The sequence below is a fragment of the Taudactylus pleione genome, unplaced genomic scaffold (genome assembly GCF_031769625.1).
Source record: "Taudactylus pleione unplaced genomic scaffold, aTauple2 ptg000199l, whole genome shotgun sequence".
Classification (NCBI taxonomy): Eukaryota; Metazoa; Chordata; class Amphibia; order Anura; family Myobatrachidae; genus Taudactylus; species Taudactylus pleione.
Window position 1 is genome coordinate 10,006,597 of NW_028284601.1, and position 15,903 is coordinate 10,022,499.

General features: G+C 44.6%; 1 protein-coding gene across 1 annotated transcript in view; it reads left to right on the top strand.

The window, feature by feature from the left end:
- Window positions 1-15,903, top strand: part of LOC148518777 (cytochrome P450 2B1-like) — a 44,909-nt gene that overhangs the window by 27,191 nt on the left and 1,815 nt on the right. Inside the window, exons 4-8 of the mRNA XM_088477109.1 lie at window positions 6,353-6,513; window positions 7,370-7,546; window positions 11,164-11,305; window positions 14,015-14,202; window positions 14,285-14,426. Coding sequence (XP_088333235.1) covers window positions 6,353-6,513; window positions 7,370-7,546; window positions 11,164-11,305; window positions 14,015-14,202; window positions 14,285-14,426 — 810 coding nt within the window. The remainder of the gene's footprint in view (window positions 1-6,352; window positions 6,514-7,369; window positions 7,547-11,163; window positions 11,306-14,014; window positions 14,203-14,284; window positions 14,427-15,903) is intronic.

Here is a 15,903-nt window from a genome sequence, read left to right on the forward strand (position 1 = left end):
ACAGCTTGCCCCGTCTGCTATGAGACCCCTAGCGACAGAGCGCCCGTCGCTAGCTGGGTCTCACGCATGCGCACGACGGAGCCGGCTCTGTTGTGCGCATGCTCTGTGGGGACCATCGACCCAGGTTGTGAGTGCATCAGTCTGAATGAGACCCATTGTGCACACTGTAAACTTCATGATTCAGATTTTCTTAAAAACTGAAGGTGCGTGCAGGACATACTGACTGTGGCCCAATAATTTCTGGACATATTCAGCATTTAGCAACTGCATCCAGAAGACTGCAGTAACGGCAACAACAGCACAATTTGCCATGCCACCAAAGCAAGAGGAACATCAACAAGCCATTCAAGCGTGCATAACAAACCATGAGATAGGGAGAGGCAGGGCATGTTAACTTAGTCCAACACAGTAAAGAATATTTTCAGTTTTATGCAAGCTACTGAAACCATTTGGAATTGTAATTAATGAAGTGAGTTCAGATACTGCCAGCCTGTCAGGTCATACCAATAATTAGACTACTAGAAAAGCTGCTAGAGAAGCTGAAAGAGGAGATAAAACTAAGCGATTGTGCTAAGTATGTTAGACTTGAAGATCAAGTTATTTATTTTTGCTTCTCCAGGACTGAAGGGTTTGCAACATTTTTCAATTAGATCAGTTCATTTTGGCAGCCATGCTTGATCCTAGGTTCATGACATATGTAATGTTTTTCCTTCCAACTGATACATAGAGCTCCTGGCGAGCAAGTTGTCAGCTCAAGTAGAACATGACATGATGATGTCTCCTACTTCAGTTTCTTCTGCAAATGCTGCTGCCAGGGGACCCACTGGTAATGATGATGTGTGAGCTCAGTGCACCAAAGTGAAACATTATGGCATCTGGTCAGAATTAAAAGAATTGGCCAATTATTGACACCTCTACCATGACTCAATCTGATACACTAAGCATCAATAGAATGATGGAGGATTATTTTAATGATAATGTACAAATTAGCATGTCACACAGACTCTGAATATTGGGAGGAAAAAAAGACAATTTGAAGACCTTTGTACAAACTAGCTTTTTTTACTTAAGCTGCCCACCTTCCAGTGTGTACACAGAAAGAGTGCTTACCACAGCAAGGATCTTTGAGTGTTTTGAAGTAGAAGGCTGTCAGGAACCGTGCTTATCCTTGGGGTCGTGCTGCTTTGTCTTGGCGGGGTCCTGGCCTGGGGGCACTCAGAGTGCGCTGTCAATAGGTTCCCAGTGTGGTGGTGGTCACAGTGTCCTGATACTCTGGTGGCATTCCCTTTGGCTCCAGACACTGGGCATGGCCATAGCAGCCAACTGAGTGCATTGCTGACGGGCTCCCAGCATGGTGGTGGTCTTAGGGGGCTCAGGGCTCTGGCAGCTCCAGACACTGTGCACTGTCATTTTGGTCCCAGTCAGCTAACCGTTTTCATGGATAGCCAGGCTGGTGTCCACCTGACTGCATCAGTCAATCCCTGTAAGTCACAGGGTATAAATTCCTTGTCCTGATAGATTTCAGTGCCTGAGCTTTGTTGCTGATACATATCCAGCTCCCTGGCTAGTTGTCTTGGGTTCTTAGATGAATCCCACTCCGGTTCCAGTGTGTATTCCATGTCTGGTCCAATTCCAGCTCCAGTCTATATTCTAGGTCCATTCCCATTCCAGCTCCAGTCTGCTAGAAGTCCAGTCCCACTTTGGCTCCAGTCTCTACTCCACGTCTGGCCCTATTCTGGATCCAGTCTATACTCCAAGTCCAGTCCCATTCCAGCTCCAGTGTATACGTCATGTCCAGTTACACTCTGGTTCCTATGTATACTCCAAGTCCGATTCCACTCCTGCTCCATTGTGTGCTCCAAGTCCGGAGCCAGTGTGTGCTCCTAGTCTGGTTTATATTTGGTCCCAGTCTGACTCCAAGCATCAGTGAGCAGGTATCTGGCTCCCTCCCAGGCAACAAAGAGTCCTCAGCCCTGACTCAGCCTACTTCCTAAAAATTTGGAAAAACTGATGTTCATCAAAATAACTACAATTTTTTTGAGGAAGACCACCAATTACAACAAAGTACAGAGACTTTTGTAACAGTGGATTCCAGATGAGCTAATATTGTATGATCATGATATTGTATGACATCTTCCAACTGTGATGATGATTAACAACACTGTTTGATGCTTTAAGCTCATTGGTAGCTTGGTTTGTTTGGTTCCAAACAAACCAAGCACTTCAGCCACAAAAGTGGAAGTCCCTTCACTGAACTGTACTTGGTTTGTTAAACTGTGCATTTCGTTTTTAATATAGAACATATGGGCACAAGGACAATACTGTTGTGCACCAAATTTCATTATAGGCTTGCCAAGATGTTATGTCTTTAGCAGGCAGTGTATATTACTATACTTTACCTGGGAGTTCATGTTCTTTTGTATCTTACAAGGCCATCCATTACCAGCATCCCATCTAGGTGTATAAACCCCATTTTCAGCTGCTTCTCTATAGATAAAGTAGTATAATCAAATCATATTCTTATTATTAACTAGCTGGGATACCTGGCATTGCTTGGGTTGAAGACAGGACCCTGAAGTATACTTGCAGTCTTTATTTGTTTAGATTGTCCTTGCCTTTAACCCCATTCCTTTGAACCTGAAAAGGACCTCACTGTTTGCTAGCATGCATGCAAACAGTGGTGTAACTACCATAAGTACAAATGGTGTGGCTGTTTTGGTGCCTGAGCTGCCTCTGTGGCCCACCACTCCCTCTGCACCCAGTTATGCACACAAGGTGGGCCAGTCAGAGCTGCTGAGGGTGGCCCAGGTATCAGCTGTATTGATTTGGTGCCAACCCACCAGCTGATTACAGCTGGTGCATCGGCAGGCAGACATGGAGAGACAGCACCACTGGTCATAAGGTAATCAGAGCTTGCAGACTGGCAGCCAGTCAGCAGTAGTGGCTTTTGATTGGCTGCTAGTCCACGAGCTCTAATTGGCTAGACAATGGTGCAAGATTCAAATTGCATCAGTGCTGTTTATCCATGTCAGCCACTGTCTGCCAGTGCACCAGCTATAATTAGCTGGTGGCCTGGCCCAAATCCTCATCTGTTGGCTGATGATGGCACACAGGGGGAGGCGAGAGGCTGCTGGAGGGACACTGGGAGTTGAGTTGCTGGGGGGGCATAATATGTAAGGAATATTACTGTGTGGCATAATGTGTAAGGGACGCTACTATTGTGTGGAATAATTAGTTATATGGGGCACTACTACTATGTGGCATAATCTGTAAAGAGCATTACTGTGTGGTATAAAGTGTAAGGGGCATTACTGTGTAGTGTAAGAGGCATTACTGTGTGGCCTAATGTATAAGGGGCACTACTACTGTGTGGCATATCATGAATGGGCTCTGTGAGGGGGCAAATGTATGTGTTTATTTTACCTCCTAAGGGGCCTTTTAATATCTTGCTATGTGGCCCACACAGTTCTAGTTACTTCCTTGCATGTAACACAGAGGGTTGACTAGTATATACGGTCATATTAAAATGGACTAACTCTGGATTCACAGTCTGGATTCAGACTGTGAGGCTAAAGGATAGTTTTGTATCTTTCACACAGATTTTTTGTCAGACTGTCAATTTCCACTGGAGTCAGCCACGGAACCTGTGCAAAGTTCAAACCTAGGTGAAAGCCTAATCCTGGTCAAACTACACCACCATGACAAATTTGGTGGAGCTAGGTTCAAAACTCTGGCCGTGCATAAAGTACAAACAGACAGACACTTTCTTCTTCCTTATTATATATATATTATCAACTTCGACTAGACTGTTACTCTGCCTTGAATATCTTGTGTTGTCCTGAATTGCTGTTTGGATTCAGTTTCAACTTTAAAAATCTCATTGGGATTTTGGAAGCTTGGTTTTATTAATTATCTCCATGTCTCCAATTTGTTTTTCTTGATAATTGTAACAGTACTTTATCTGTTAAACTTCAAACAGGCTCTCAATGCTCTCTTCTTCATCGCCTTCCATCTCTCATCCTAACACTCTGTCTCATTCTCAATACCTACCCCATCTGAGTCACCCCTGTCTGTCTACTCCTACCCTTTAGAACAGGGGTTGGCAATAAGAAGTCTACCATCTGTTGTTGAAATACACATCCCAGCATGACTTGCAAGAGTTTTAGCATGGCCAAATAGCAAAACTGTGGCAGGGCATGCTGGGAAATGTAGTTGTACAACAGCTGGGGGCCACTTATTGCCCACCCCTACTTTAGAATGTAATCTCTCATGAGCAGGGTCCACTTTCCCCATGGGATTTTCCTTCCCTTACTTTTACATCCAGTACCTAACCCTTGACTTCTGGCATCATACTACTCACTTTAGGGTTATGACCGCTGTTGCAGCAATGTTTATATACCATGTACTTGTCCTGTATTTTCTTGTACTGTAAGTTACTGTTCTCTTGTTCAGCTCAATTGTTTATGTACTTTGTAAGGGTCTGTAGAACCCTTTTGCTGCCATAGAAGTAAAGGATAATAATAGTCCATGCTTTACCTCGCTTATACTAAATACTCCACCTCTATTTACCTGTGCTGGCCTCGGGCCTCTGATCTAGTTCTTGAGTAAAGAAAATTTTGTATAGGATCGTATAGTTTATTAAACTGTCATCCTGTCTGCCCCTGTAGTGACACTGTTTCATGGATGTGCTACAGTATATTCTTTTAAACTGCCATGTGTTTGTGCCGCTGCTCTCTCGCTTAGTTTAGCCAGATAGCTTGCTGCAGCATTTGGCCAACATTGGTGAAAACAATATTGTGAGCTGTAAGGTGGTCAAAATTGACTGGAAATTACTGGATTTTTTCTTTTTTTATTAATAATATTATTGGAAATAAACAATCCAAATGACATGAATTTAGCTGTTTTTATCCATTTAAAAAAAATCCAAAGCACAACTTATGGTGCATACACACGGTCAGATTTTTCTTCAGATCTGAATGATAACGATTTAAAAAATCGTTCAATCGTTCATATCTGAAGGAAAATCAGACATATCTGTCAGATGAACGATTTGAACGATGCGCGTTCCCGATGGTCAGATAACGATATCTGATGTGTTTGCAGTCAGACTTGGACAATTCCATTCATTTTAATGAAGTCAAAAATCATTCAAATCTTTGGTAAAATCGTTCATCTAACAGATCTGACAAATCTGACCGTATGTATGCTCCATTAGAACGAAAACAAAAACACAGGGGTCCACGTACATTTCTAGTTATCATCCACAGCAGTTTTTAGAAGTGTCAACCTCTTTTTTAAATGTACCCGTGGGGTCAAATTGTAGTTGCCTGTAAACAGAAACATCTCTTACAGTATTAGGGAAATGTTTTGTACAACAATCTGCACCCTTTATCGGTGGGATGGAAAATGTCTTGATGGCTACTTGGGTCCTTGAGAGCTGTCATTTCTTGTATTACAGTAGACCACCTCAAACACAGGCCACACTTGATGGATTTAAGGCCTGATTCTGAGTTGTATACAAAGCGCCAGCAGGTGCAGAAGCTTGTGGCAGCCATATTTACTACCTTATGCTAATGCATATATCCATATGGCTTCATGTGTATGGTCACACCGCCCAGTGTTCTTCCTTCTTTTATCATTCGTATCAGCACTTACCGCTACCCGAAGCTGGGTCCAAAAGACCCATTAGAAACTGGCACCCCTTCTCAATGCACACGCCTCAATCTAGACCATAACACTGCCATGAGATGGTCCTTTTCCGTGCATTTGCAGAGTAGATGTCCAGTTGCTGCTTAGAAACACTTATTTCACAAACACATAAATCTGGCCCTTTTGTGGAGCGTACAAGCCAATTTTGTGTCCTCTGTCATGGTGTGTACATAAGGTGCAGCATAGGCGCAATCTGCAATTGCTTTTTGCACCGTATGCAGAGTCCGCTGATAATCACGAGATGCGTCAACTTCTTCATTGGTAACTTCACAATAAACTGACCCTGAATCTCTCAGATAATCAGTTTGCCAGAAAAAGTCTGATTAATTGGATGTTTGTGGACATGTTCATAAATCCCATCTGCGGACAACTGTCTGTGATTATTGTCTGATGAACACTCAAGATCCGTGGTTCTAACTGACTGACAAATAAATAGATTGTTGCAATTCAGTCAATAGAAGTGTGGTCAAAGTGGCTATTTTCCTGTGATTCATTGATTGGGCCAGAAACATGTATGTGGCCAGCATTAAGGACAGAGGTTAGTTCTACTGAAGGTATTCCTACTAATGGGAGTACGGTCAGTGTCATCGCCCAGTGGCGTTAGTGACCCAACTCTTTTTTTTTTTTTTTTTTTTTTTTCAAGGCTCTTTGTACAAGCCGGCTTTCATCATCCGTCGCTCAGTCTCAAATGTCATTTGTTCAGTTATCTTCGGGAAGCGGTTTGAATACACTGATCCAAAGTTGCAGACACTGCTGGACCTTATTGCTGAGAATCTTAGGAGAGTGGACAATATCTGGGTTCAGGTAATAAGTGTTCTTGTGACCCACTCTAACTAACCACCAAAAGTACATACAATTTTACATAAGGCGTGTTAATGGTTATTGAAAAATGTATTCATTTTTAAAATATATAACTGATTAATTTAGAGTTTGACACACATTGCACAACAAACATAAGCATGACGATTCTGATGCATAAAAGTGTATCTGACTGGGGTTGGTAGGTCTGTGGGTCCTTAAATTTAAGCAACGGCTGCCATAAGTTGATTAAGTCTAGTTAATGATCTGATCTTGTGTTGATAATTTGATATCACCCATATTCATATAATTGTGTACCCTGTGGATCCATCCTTCCCAGTAGGTGGTATAACTGCTATGGCTGTATTACTTTAGTGTCTCAGGGGGAGATTTATCAAGCCTTTGGGAGAAATAAAGTGGAGAAATTACCTAAAGCAACCAATCAACTTCTAACTGCCATTTCATAGACTTTGCTACATAATAGATGGAGGGGCCTATTCATCATCACTTTATTTGTACAAAAGCAGGTGAAAAGCACATTTTCACCTGCAATTGTAAAAATTAAGTTATCGGGCCATTCATCAATATGGTAAAGCAGGAGATATGTGATATACTTACCTTCCTCTGGCGGAATGGCCCGCTGTCCCCATATGCTAGTATCACAGATATCTCCTGCTTACCTTCCTCTGGTGTAATGGCCCACTGTACCGTACACTAGTATCACAGATATATCCTACTTACCCTCCTCTGGCAGAATGGCCCGCTGTCCCCATACACTTGTATCACAGATATCTCCTGCTTACCTTCCTCTGGCGGAATGGCCCGCTGTACCGTACACTATAGTGTTCTTCCTTTTTTTTAGCTGTACAATTTCATGCCCTCCATCCTGAGCCTCCTGCCAGGGCCTCACCACAAGCTGTCTGAGAATTACCAAGCGCAGCTGGACTATGCAGAAGCTATAGTACGAGAACACGAGGCAACGATTGACCCTTCCTCACCGCGGGATTACATTGATGCCTTTCTCTTAAAGATGCAACAGGTTAGAGTTTAAAGGCATTGTTTATATAATTAAAGACCATTCACTGTAAGAAAAAGTTCTTAACACAAAGAGAAGTTTAAAATCTTGAGAGATGTTGACATTTATGAATAATTTAAGTAGAATTATTATGTTTATTAGTAAAAGTAAATATTTACTATTATCTCTTCCCAGTCATATATTGGACCTCATTCAGAGGCGGTCGTTAGATGCAAGCGGTCGCACAGAATCAGGGCGGCCCTTTGCCCTCTGAACGGCCGCCTCCTTGTCGATCGTTAAGCTGTGGGTTACCACCCACAGCTTAACCACCGACCAGGTTGATGGTTGTGATGGTGATCACTATCGCGTCCATCGGGGCTTACGACCAGACCCTAAGGTTGGGTCTGGGCACTCGTAAGCCCCAGGGAACTTCCTGCTCTGATGGAGCAGGAAGCTCCCCACTGACATCACTGATGATGTCAGTGCGGCCGCCCACAAAACGGTAGGCGTTCCTTAAGGAATGCCTCCGTTTTGGAAACCACCCCCCCCCCAGCCTGCCTACCAAATGGGGCAAGCTGTCGATCAACATTTGGTAGCGAGCTCCGGAGCGACAGATAAATCTGTCGCTCCGGGGCTTGCGCACGCGCCTTACTCGGTGCCTTACCATCGAGTAGGTAACGAGCGCATCGGCGCTCGCAACCGACTCTGAATAAGGTCCATAGTGGTTCAGTATTTGATTAAATCTATGTAAATGGGCAAATTGATGTGTTACTGTTCAGATACGATTACCTGCAGGACTCTTGAACCAGCCGCAGGTGTAAGAATCACCACTTACTCTAGAATAAATTGCAAAGTGACTACTCGCTTGGATATAGGGCCTATTTCAGAGCTGCTCGCTAGATGTGATCGCTCGCACAATGTGTATGCAAATTGCATAGGCAGTGCTATCACACAGCAATGCATTAGCACGCCAAAAATATTTCTTAGAGAGCGATCACATAGTGTATGCAGACACCCACCAGCCTGTTTTAAAACACCCACATGTGCACGTCATGTCCAAGAAGTGTATGCAACCATCGGTACATCGGATGCTATCGCAGCGCTTGAGGTTGACCATACCCTTCCGCAAGCACTGCGAGTACTTCAGTGTAAAAACAAGCCAGGTGACGTGTACTATGATGCTGTCTTATAATTATACACACCTCTAAAACACTGTTGAGTTGCTCAGGCATGCCTACGTTTGCACCTCCACTCCCCCGTTTTATAGGCCAGCCCCTATTACCACCTACAAACGGCTTCCCCTTCCACTCACTCTGCTGGGCTGTCTATGTGCAGTGAGTGAATGCATTGTGAACTTTCGCTAAGGTATGCACATGCGCACAATGCATGCATACCATCGACAGCAGCGAGAGTATGCATCTTAGCGAGCAGGTCTGAATCAGGCCCATAGTGCCATCAGGGAAGCAAACACCTTAGACACCTTTATTTGCCTGTGAGCGCTAGCATACCTAGATGATTTGCCCATCCTTGTGCAAAAATACCTAATTGACTGCCTCTATTGTGGCACTCATCTACACCTTTACTAACAACAATACTCCACTGCTTTGTGGTCTATTGTTCCTGAGCCTAATGTCCAGCATATCGGGTCACTACAAACCCACTCCCTAGTTCATATAGTCCTTAGTACCTTTTTGCCCACAGTGTGTCTAATAGCCACTGCACTCTACAGGGAGCATAGGGGCAGGAGAGGGTTGACTAGACAACCATGTGCACATCATGGCCACCCATGTAGTCTCAGTATGTAGAAACATGGGTCTTTACCATACTGATGCAGATATGTTAGGGCTACCATACTGGTAAAGCTATGGCTCCTTGAGCCAGACTGGTGATGCTTTGCCAGGGCCCAGTTCCCTCATTGACAGTATAGTAGGAATTTATGATAATGGTGTTCCCTTAGGTCCTTAATTGCAAAGCCATCATCAGCAGGCACCCAGTCGACCTGAGGCAGCTCTTTTACAAGGGATGATTTTGGTAGCTGGCCCTTCTCATAAAAAAGGGCCTTCTTTTTTTTTATAGGTGTCTTCTGTCTTCAATCCTGAGCTATGGACTGAATGGGGGGGGGGGGGGAGAGCAGTTGACATGGTGAGCCAGTAATATCTTGCAATAGCACAAATATTCAAAAGGCCAATAGCAAGCTTTGATTGGCTCACCACCGTGCCTTCTCATTGGATGAGCTTGAATTCTTACCAATTAAGGACCTCATTCAGACCCGGTCGCAAGCGCTGAGTGCTCGCAACCGGGTCGATGTTAAGGCACTGTGCACGTGCAGCGACTGCACTGCGCATGCGCAAGCCCTGGAGCAAGAGAGAATTTCTCTTGCTCCGGAGCTCACTACAAAAGGGCCGGCTGTCGATGTTGACAGCTCGGCCCGTTTTGTAGGCGGGGCGGGGGGTGGTTTCACAAATGGAGGCGTTCCTTAAGGAATGCCTGACGTTTTTTGGGTGGCTGCACTGACATCAGCAGTGATGTCAGTGGGGAGCTTCCTGCTCGATCAGAGCAGGAAGCTCCCTGGGGCTTGCGGTTGCCGAGACCCAACCTTAGGGTCTCATTGCAAGCCCCAATGGTCGCGATGGTCTTGACCATTGCGACCATCAGCCTGGTCGGTCGCTAAGCTGTGGGTGGTAACCCACAGCTTAGCTAGCGACCAGGAGGCCGCACTAAAAAAAAGCGGCCGCCATCATTCAGACAGAGCGATCGCTTCTTGCGGGCCTAAGTCCTTTCCATCTTCCGGTGTGGACTGATCCTGAAGAGGTGACTTCAACGTAAGTTCACCTTTCTGGTGCACTTGGGCCAGGACATATTTATCTATACACAATAAAAGCACTTTGTTCTATTGAATTAGAAGCTCAACCTGGAAATAATTGACCATAAAGTGTAGTGTTGAAATAGTATTCTGGGATGTCCGTTTTAAGGCCTCCCTTCAAAGAGATAGCCCTTTTGTGCTCTGATGGTTGGACCCATAATGATCCTTTGTTTGTAGGCTTGTTTTACCTCAAGGCTAAGGTGGGCATGTGTTCATCCAAAACTCATATTCTCACCTCTCACTGCCAAGATGGGAAAGGTTGGAGCTGTATGGCCACGACTCGCTTTAGACTTCGGAAGAAAGAAACCCATTAAGTTCCAATGCTCAATCCCCAGATTCAATGACCAAACTTAAACAACTTAAGTGTTATTTAAAGTAGTTAAACAAAAAAGAAAAGGTAAATATGATCCATCCATTTTGATCATGCTAAGTAAAGTGTGCTCTGCTTATGCAACAGGGTTCTTTTCACTTGTGCATGTTCATGTTATTCCCAGTCTGATGGAACACATCGTCCTTGGATGTTGGACTATTGGCTAGAGTAATTACTGTAGGTAGCTCCTTCTATTTTTCATGCACACTTAAACCACCTAAGAACTGATATTACATATGATCTTAGCCAGAATACATAGTGGCGTTCACTATGCTTGAATACTTAACCATGGAATGTCTCAGGTTAGGTTCTTCTTCTTACTGGTTTAGTCTGTAACATTCCTATACCAATTCTGTACAGATATACTGATATAAAAAGTACATTGTGCTTCTTGTTGCATCATTTTAGGAAAGCAAGAACCCGAACACGGAATATAATTTGCCAAACCTGCTTTCGTCAGCATTAGATATATTTTTTGCAGGACAGGAATCCACCAGCAGCACATTGGGATATGGGCTTCTGATCCTGATGAAGTATCCACATATTAAAGGTAAAGAGTCTGTAATAGCAAATAGGGGACTGATGTAAAGTTGTAAGTAAAACGGACGTACGTTACTCAAAAGAAACGAGAATGGAAAAGTAGCCTATTTCCGCATATACAGCATGCAGATCCATACACGTCTTACATCTTGAGATGTGTATACTTCTGAATCAGCACCACATACGCCTAGTTTTCAACAAGTCATCAGCATGTATTTGCCTATGGTAGGTGATAGAGATATGCCTCCTAGCAGGTGTATATACAGTTTTGTGCTGTTTGCATTACTGTAACGTAGCATTTTGCATACAGATACACCCGCAGTTGCACACAGAACATAGGTTTGCTGCATATCATTTGTAAATAAGATGCATTTGAAGGGGAAAAGTCACACAAACAGATGCTCGGTGCTACCGAGGTACATGGCACTCACTAGTTAAGTGTAACGCGGCTTGTAGTGCACGGAGGATAGATGTATGTGGACACATCTGTATGATGATCTCCCTGAAACAATATCACAAATCTGGACTTCAGATGACCGTTTATAGGGGGTGATTCAAGGTCCCACGCAATTGCTATCGCAGCTGCTACCATGGTAGCAGCTGTGATAGCACTTTTATGGTAATGCAGCAGGAGGCATAACACCACCTGCATGCATTGCTGTTCCGAGCTGCATCCATAGAGAATGCAGATGCACAAAAGAGGCCAGCAAATCTCCATCAGCCGACAGAGATCCTGGCCCCCTCCCTCCCCCCAGCGGTGCCGACACGCCTCCGTTTGGGGAAATGAAGACCGGCGCTGCCCCCTTCACGCCCAGAAATGGCAGCAGACTGTCAATCACTGACAGTCTGCTGCGACTCTGCGTGCACACACGCAGGACCCATACTGCTCATACTTAGTACGGGTCTTTCACCTGCGCAGACCGGCACAATCAGAGATGTGCGCTAACCATCGGGTTAGCGCATGTCTATGAATTAGCCCCATAGTCCGTCATTATTACTGCCAGAGATGAGGGAACCCTTTCATTTATAAAGCAAAATTTGATTTATCATGAACTGCTAGAGATAGAAAATACAGACTGGTAAAAGAGTCTAATATCCCTTCTACTGTACTATCAAATAGCCACAGCCTGAAAACTGATTGATGTGGTAAAATTTTGCTAACATTGCTTCTTATGTACTTTTAGTTTAATGATCTTAGAAAGCTCAATAACATAGGAGTGAGACAGACTCCTAGCATTGAGCCAGTATAAGGGTCATGGACTGTCTATAGTTTTATCAGAGTTACTAGTAGTCCTCGGGGAAACACTGCCAGAATTACCTGCTCAATGATTTCTTATACATCTGCTGAGTGAGTACGTGACAAGTCCACATTAAACATCTTACTGACACTGCTGATAACTCCAGTGCTCAAAAACATGCTGTCAGCATAGACCAAATTCGTCTCCACCTATTTCATGCAAATGCAGTACACTATTTTGTCCAAACAGCGAAAATGTTAAAAAATATTAAGTTTTTTCGATTACCCCTGTTTTCCTCCCTAGCAGCACATGCACACACAGCATCGACCCTCCAGCTTTGCTTCCCTTTAAATCTGCACCCCTACATTAGCGCACGCAGGGGGGGTTTCTGAGTACCCTGAAATTCCCCCTGACACACTGTGCTGGAACCATGCTCTTAAGCCCCGCCCCCTCATGGGAAATTGCCATGATTTGCGTGTCAATATGGAGGAGGCGGAGCCAATATGACGCAATTTCATTAGACTCTAGTCATTTGGCCCCACCCCCTCCTGATTGACCAGTGAATCCCGGCAAATTTCTGCGAGGGGGCGGGGCTTAAGAACATGCTGCCAGCCTGCTAGGTCCTGTGTCGGTCAGATCTGCTGCAGAGTAAGTTTGTTTGTGTATATGTGACATAGGTGTGTGTATATATGTGTGTGCAAGCAAGGTATGTGTGACATATGTTTATGTCTATTTGCGTGTGTATGTATATATGTATGTATGTGTATTCACACACATATAATATAGAAACCCCCCCATAAAAATCCTGCGTTTGCCCCTCGAGCAGACTCCTGCCCTCTCCTATATTGCTGATATTAGATCATTTATTTATACAAGTTATATAGGCCCTCATTCAGAGGCGGTCGGAGGATGCAAGTGGTCGCTGAGAAACTGGGCAGCCGCTTGCATCCTGACCGTCCGCCTCTGTTTCGGTCGTTAGGCTGTGGGTTTACAGCTCTAACGACCGCTAGGGTGATGGTCGCGATGGTCATAGACCATCGCGACCATCGGGGCTTACGACGAGACCCTAGGGTAGGGTCTCACTTGTCGTAAGCCCCGGAGAGCTTCTGGCTCTGTCAGAGCCTGAAGCTCTCCACTGACATCACTAGTGATGTCAGTGGGGCCTCCCCCAAACGGTAGGCGTTCCCATGGGAACGCCTCAGTTTGGGCTGCCACCCCCCCGGCCCGCCTTCCAAACGGGCCGAGCTGTCAATCAACATCGACAGCTCGCCCCCTTTAGAAAGAGACCCGCTACGACTGGCGCTGTCGGTCGTAGCAGGTCTCACGCTTGCGCAGGAAGGAGCCGGCTCCCTCGTGCGCATGCGCACTGGACAAACATCGAGGCGGTCGTAGACCGTACGGCCACCTCTGAATGAAGCCCATAGTGTATTGGATAAAAAAATTTTCTTTTATATATGCTAATACTTTGTACATGTTCTCAGAAAAGGTCCAGGCTGAGATAGAGAATGTTATTGGAAGAACCCGTAAGCCGTGCATGGAGGACCGCACCAAAATGCCATACACCCAAGCTGTTCTCCATGAAGTTATGCGGTTTATTGACTTCTTACCTCTGGGTGTCCCACATTCTGTGACGGAGGACACTGTTTTTAGGGGCTATACCTTACCCAAGGTATTAATGTACTCCCAGCTTAAACAACATGTTGCTAAGTATTTTTGCAGCATTTCATTCACCCCAGCTCTCCTCTATCTAGGGTACAGTTATCTTTCCAGTTCTGCATTCGGTGCTATATGACCCCTCGCTGTACAAAAGACCCCATGAGTTTGATCCTGAACATTTTTTGGACCAAGATGGTTTGTTTAAGAAAAGCGATGGATTTATGGCATTCTCTGCAGGTACAGTACTGCCAACAACTCCTTCATCATATTCCTTTAGTCTCATGTTTCTCTGTTAAGAGATTGAGTAATGGGCCCAGAAGTGAAAAGATTATGGGCCTGGTACATGGTGAAGCTGAAAAAAGGTCTCAAAGGTTTCCTTATTGCTGATCTCAGAGTGAATCGATGACCACCGTCACCACTTTATAAATCAGTTGTGTTTTTGTCTAAACAAAGGCATTCCTGGAATACCAGCATCAGACGGTAGATGACAAGACCTGAACAAACCCCAAGAGACAACTTTCCCATATAATGAGTTCTGTCAGTGTATTAGAACTGTTTGAAAATGTTAGGTAATCATGATACCAAAAAGCCTAACAATCTACACGGAATATAAAAGAACATATCATCGTTAGTTATAGTGGGACCGCCAGTCTCAATACTGACATCCGAATCTCAACAAGGGATTTAAGATAGGCATCGAAATACTTATGCCTATCTTAATCCCGACGCTACAGTAAGTCCAAGCACCCTTAGCATTAGGGGGGGGGGGGTGCGGGAGGGTTAACTTTAGGAAGCGTAGCAGGGTTAGGGTTAGGTTTTGTGTGGAAAGGTTAGGGCCATCCAACATTTCAGCTTCAGACGTAAGTCAGGCATTCAAATGCGCACACTTAAGCCCAGCAATAGGGTGGAAATCAGGCTTGTTGCTGTTTGCAGTAAATGTAAGTCACATTACAGTACCTGTTTCTTCACAGCCTAATATAATGAAGTGTCATCTATAGTACATAAGAGAGCAACATGTCTTAACAGTGGGCCTGATTCAGCAGTGGACGAAAATGCATTGCTGATCAGATTCCCAATTATCGGGAACCTGCTCATGCCCATGACCCATTCTGTGCATGTGCTGAACGTGTCCTGCGTGCTCGCATGCAGGTCCCCGTATGCCTTTGTCTGATTAACAGGCAGAGGCGTTTATGGGGCAGTGGATGGGGACGGCCTGCATTTCTGGTCACGATGGGGATCCCAGGTCTCGGGACCGCAGATGAAGCAGGAGGTGTCAGATACCGCCAGATGCACTTTATCAAGGACGGAATTGTAAAGAAGCTTGTGTGCAGCCTCTGTGGCCCAGTGTTATTAAGAAATGCGAAAGTCACATACAATATTCTGTATAAAATGTAAGGAAATACAAACATCACAGCATACTCTACTCCCCCTCTACAAATCCAGAGTGAGATGTCTTTTCTGAAATGGTCTAAATGGAAAAGATGAAAAAAGTAATGTGAACAGATGGCTGGGAGTTGTCCTAATATAGACAGATGCTGATGGATTAAGTACTATCCGATAGAGAGGTCAATACACAACAAATCAGAAGTGAATAGATAGTGCTGCTGGTGCCATCATCTTCATTGCACATCTTTACACAGGCCTCTATTACCTACTAAAGACATGCCTCATAGGCAAGGTACCTGGGGATGCGTCCAAGTCTATTTACTGTATG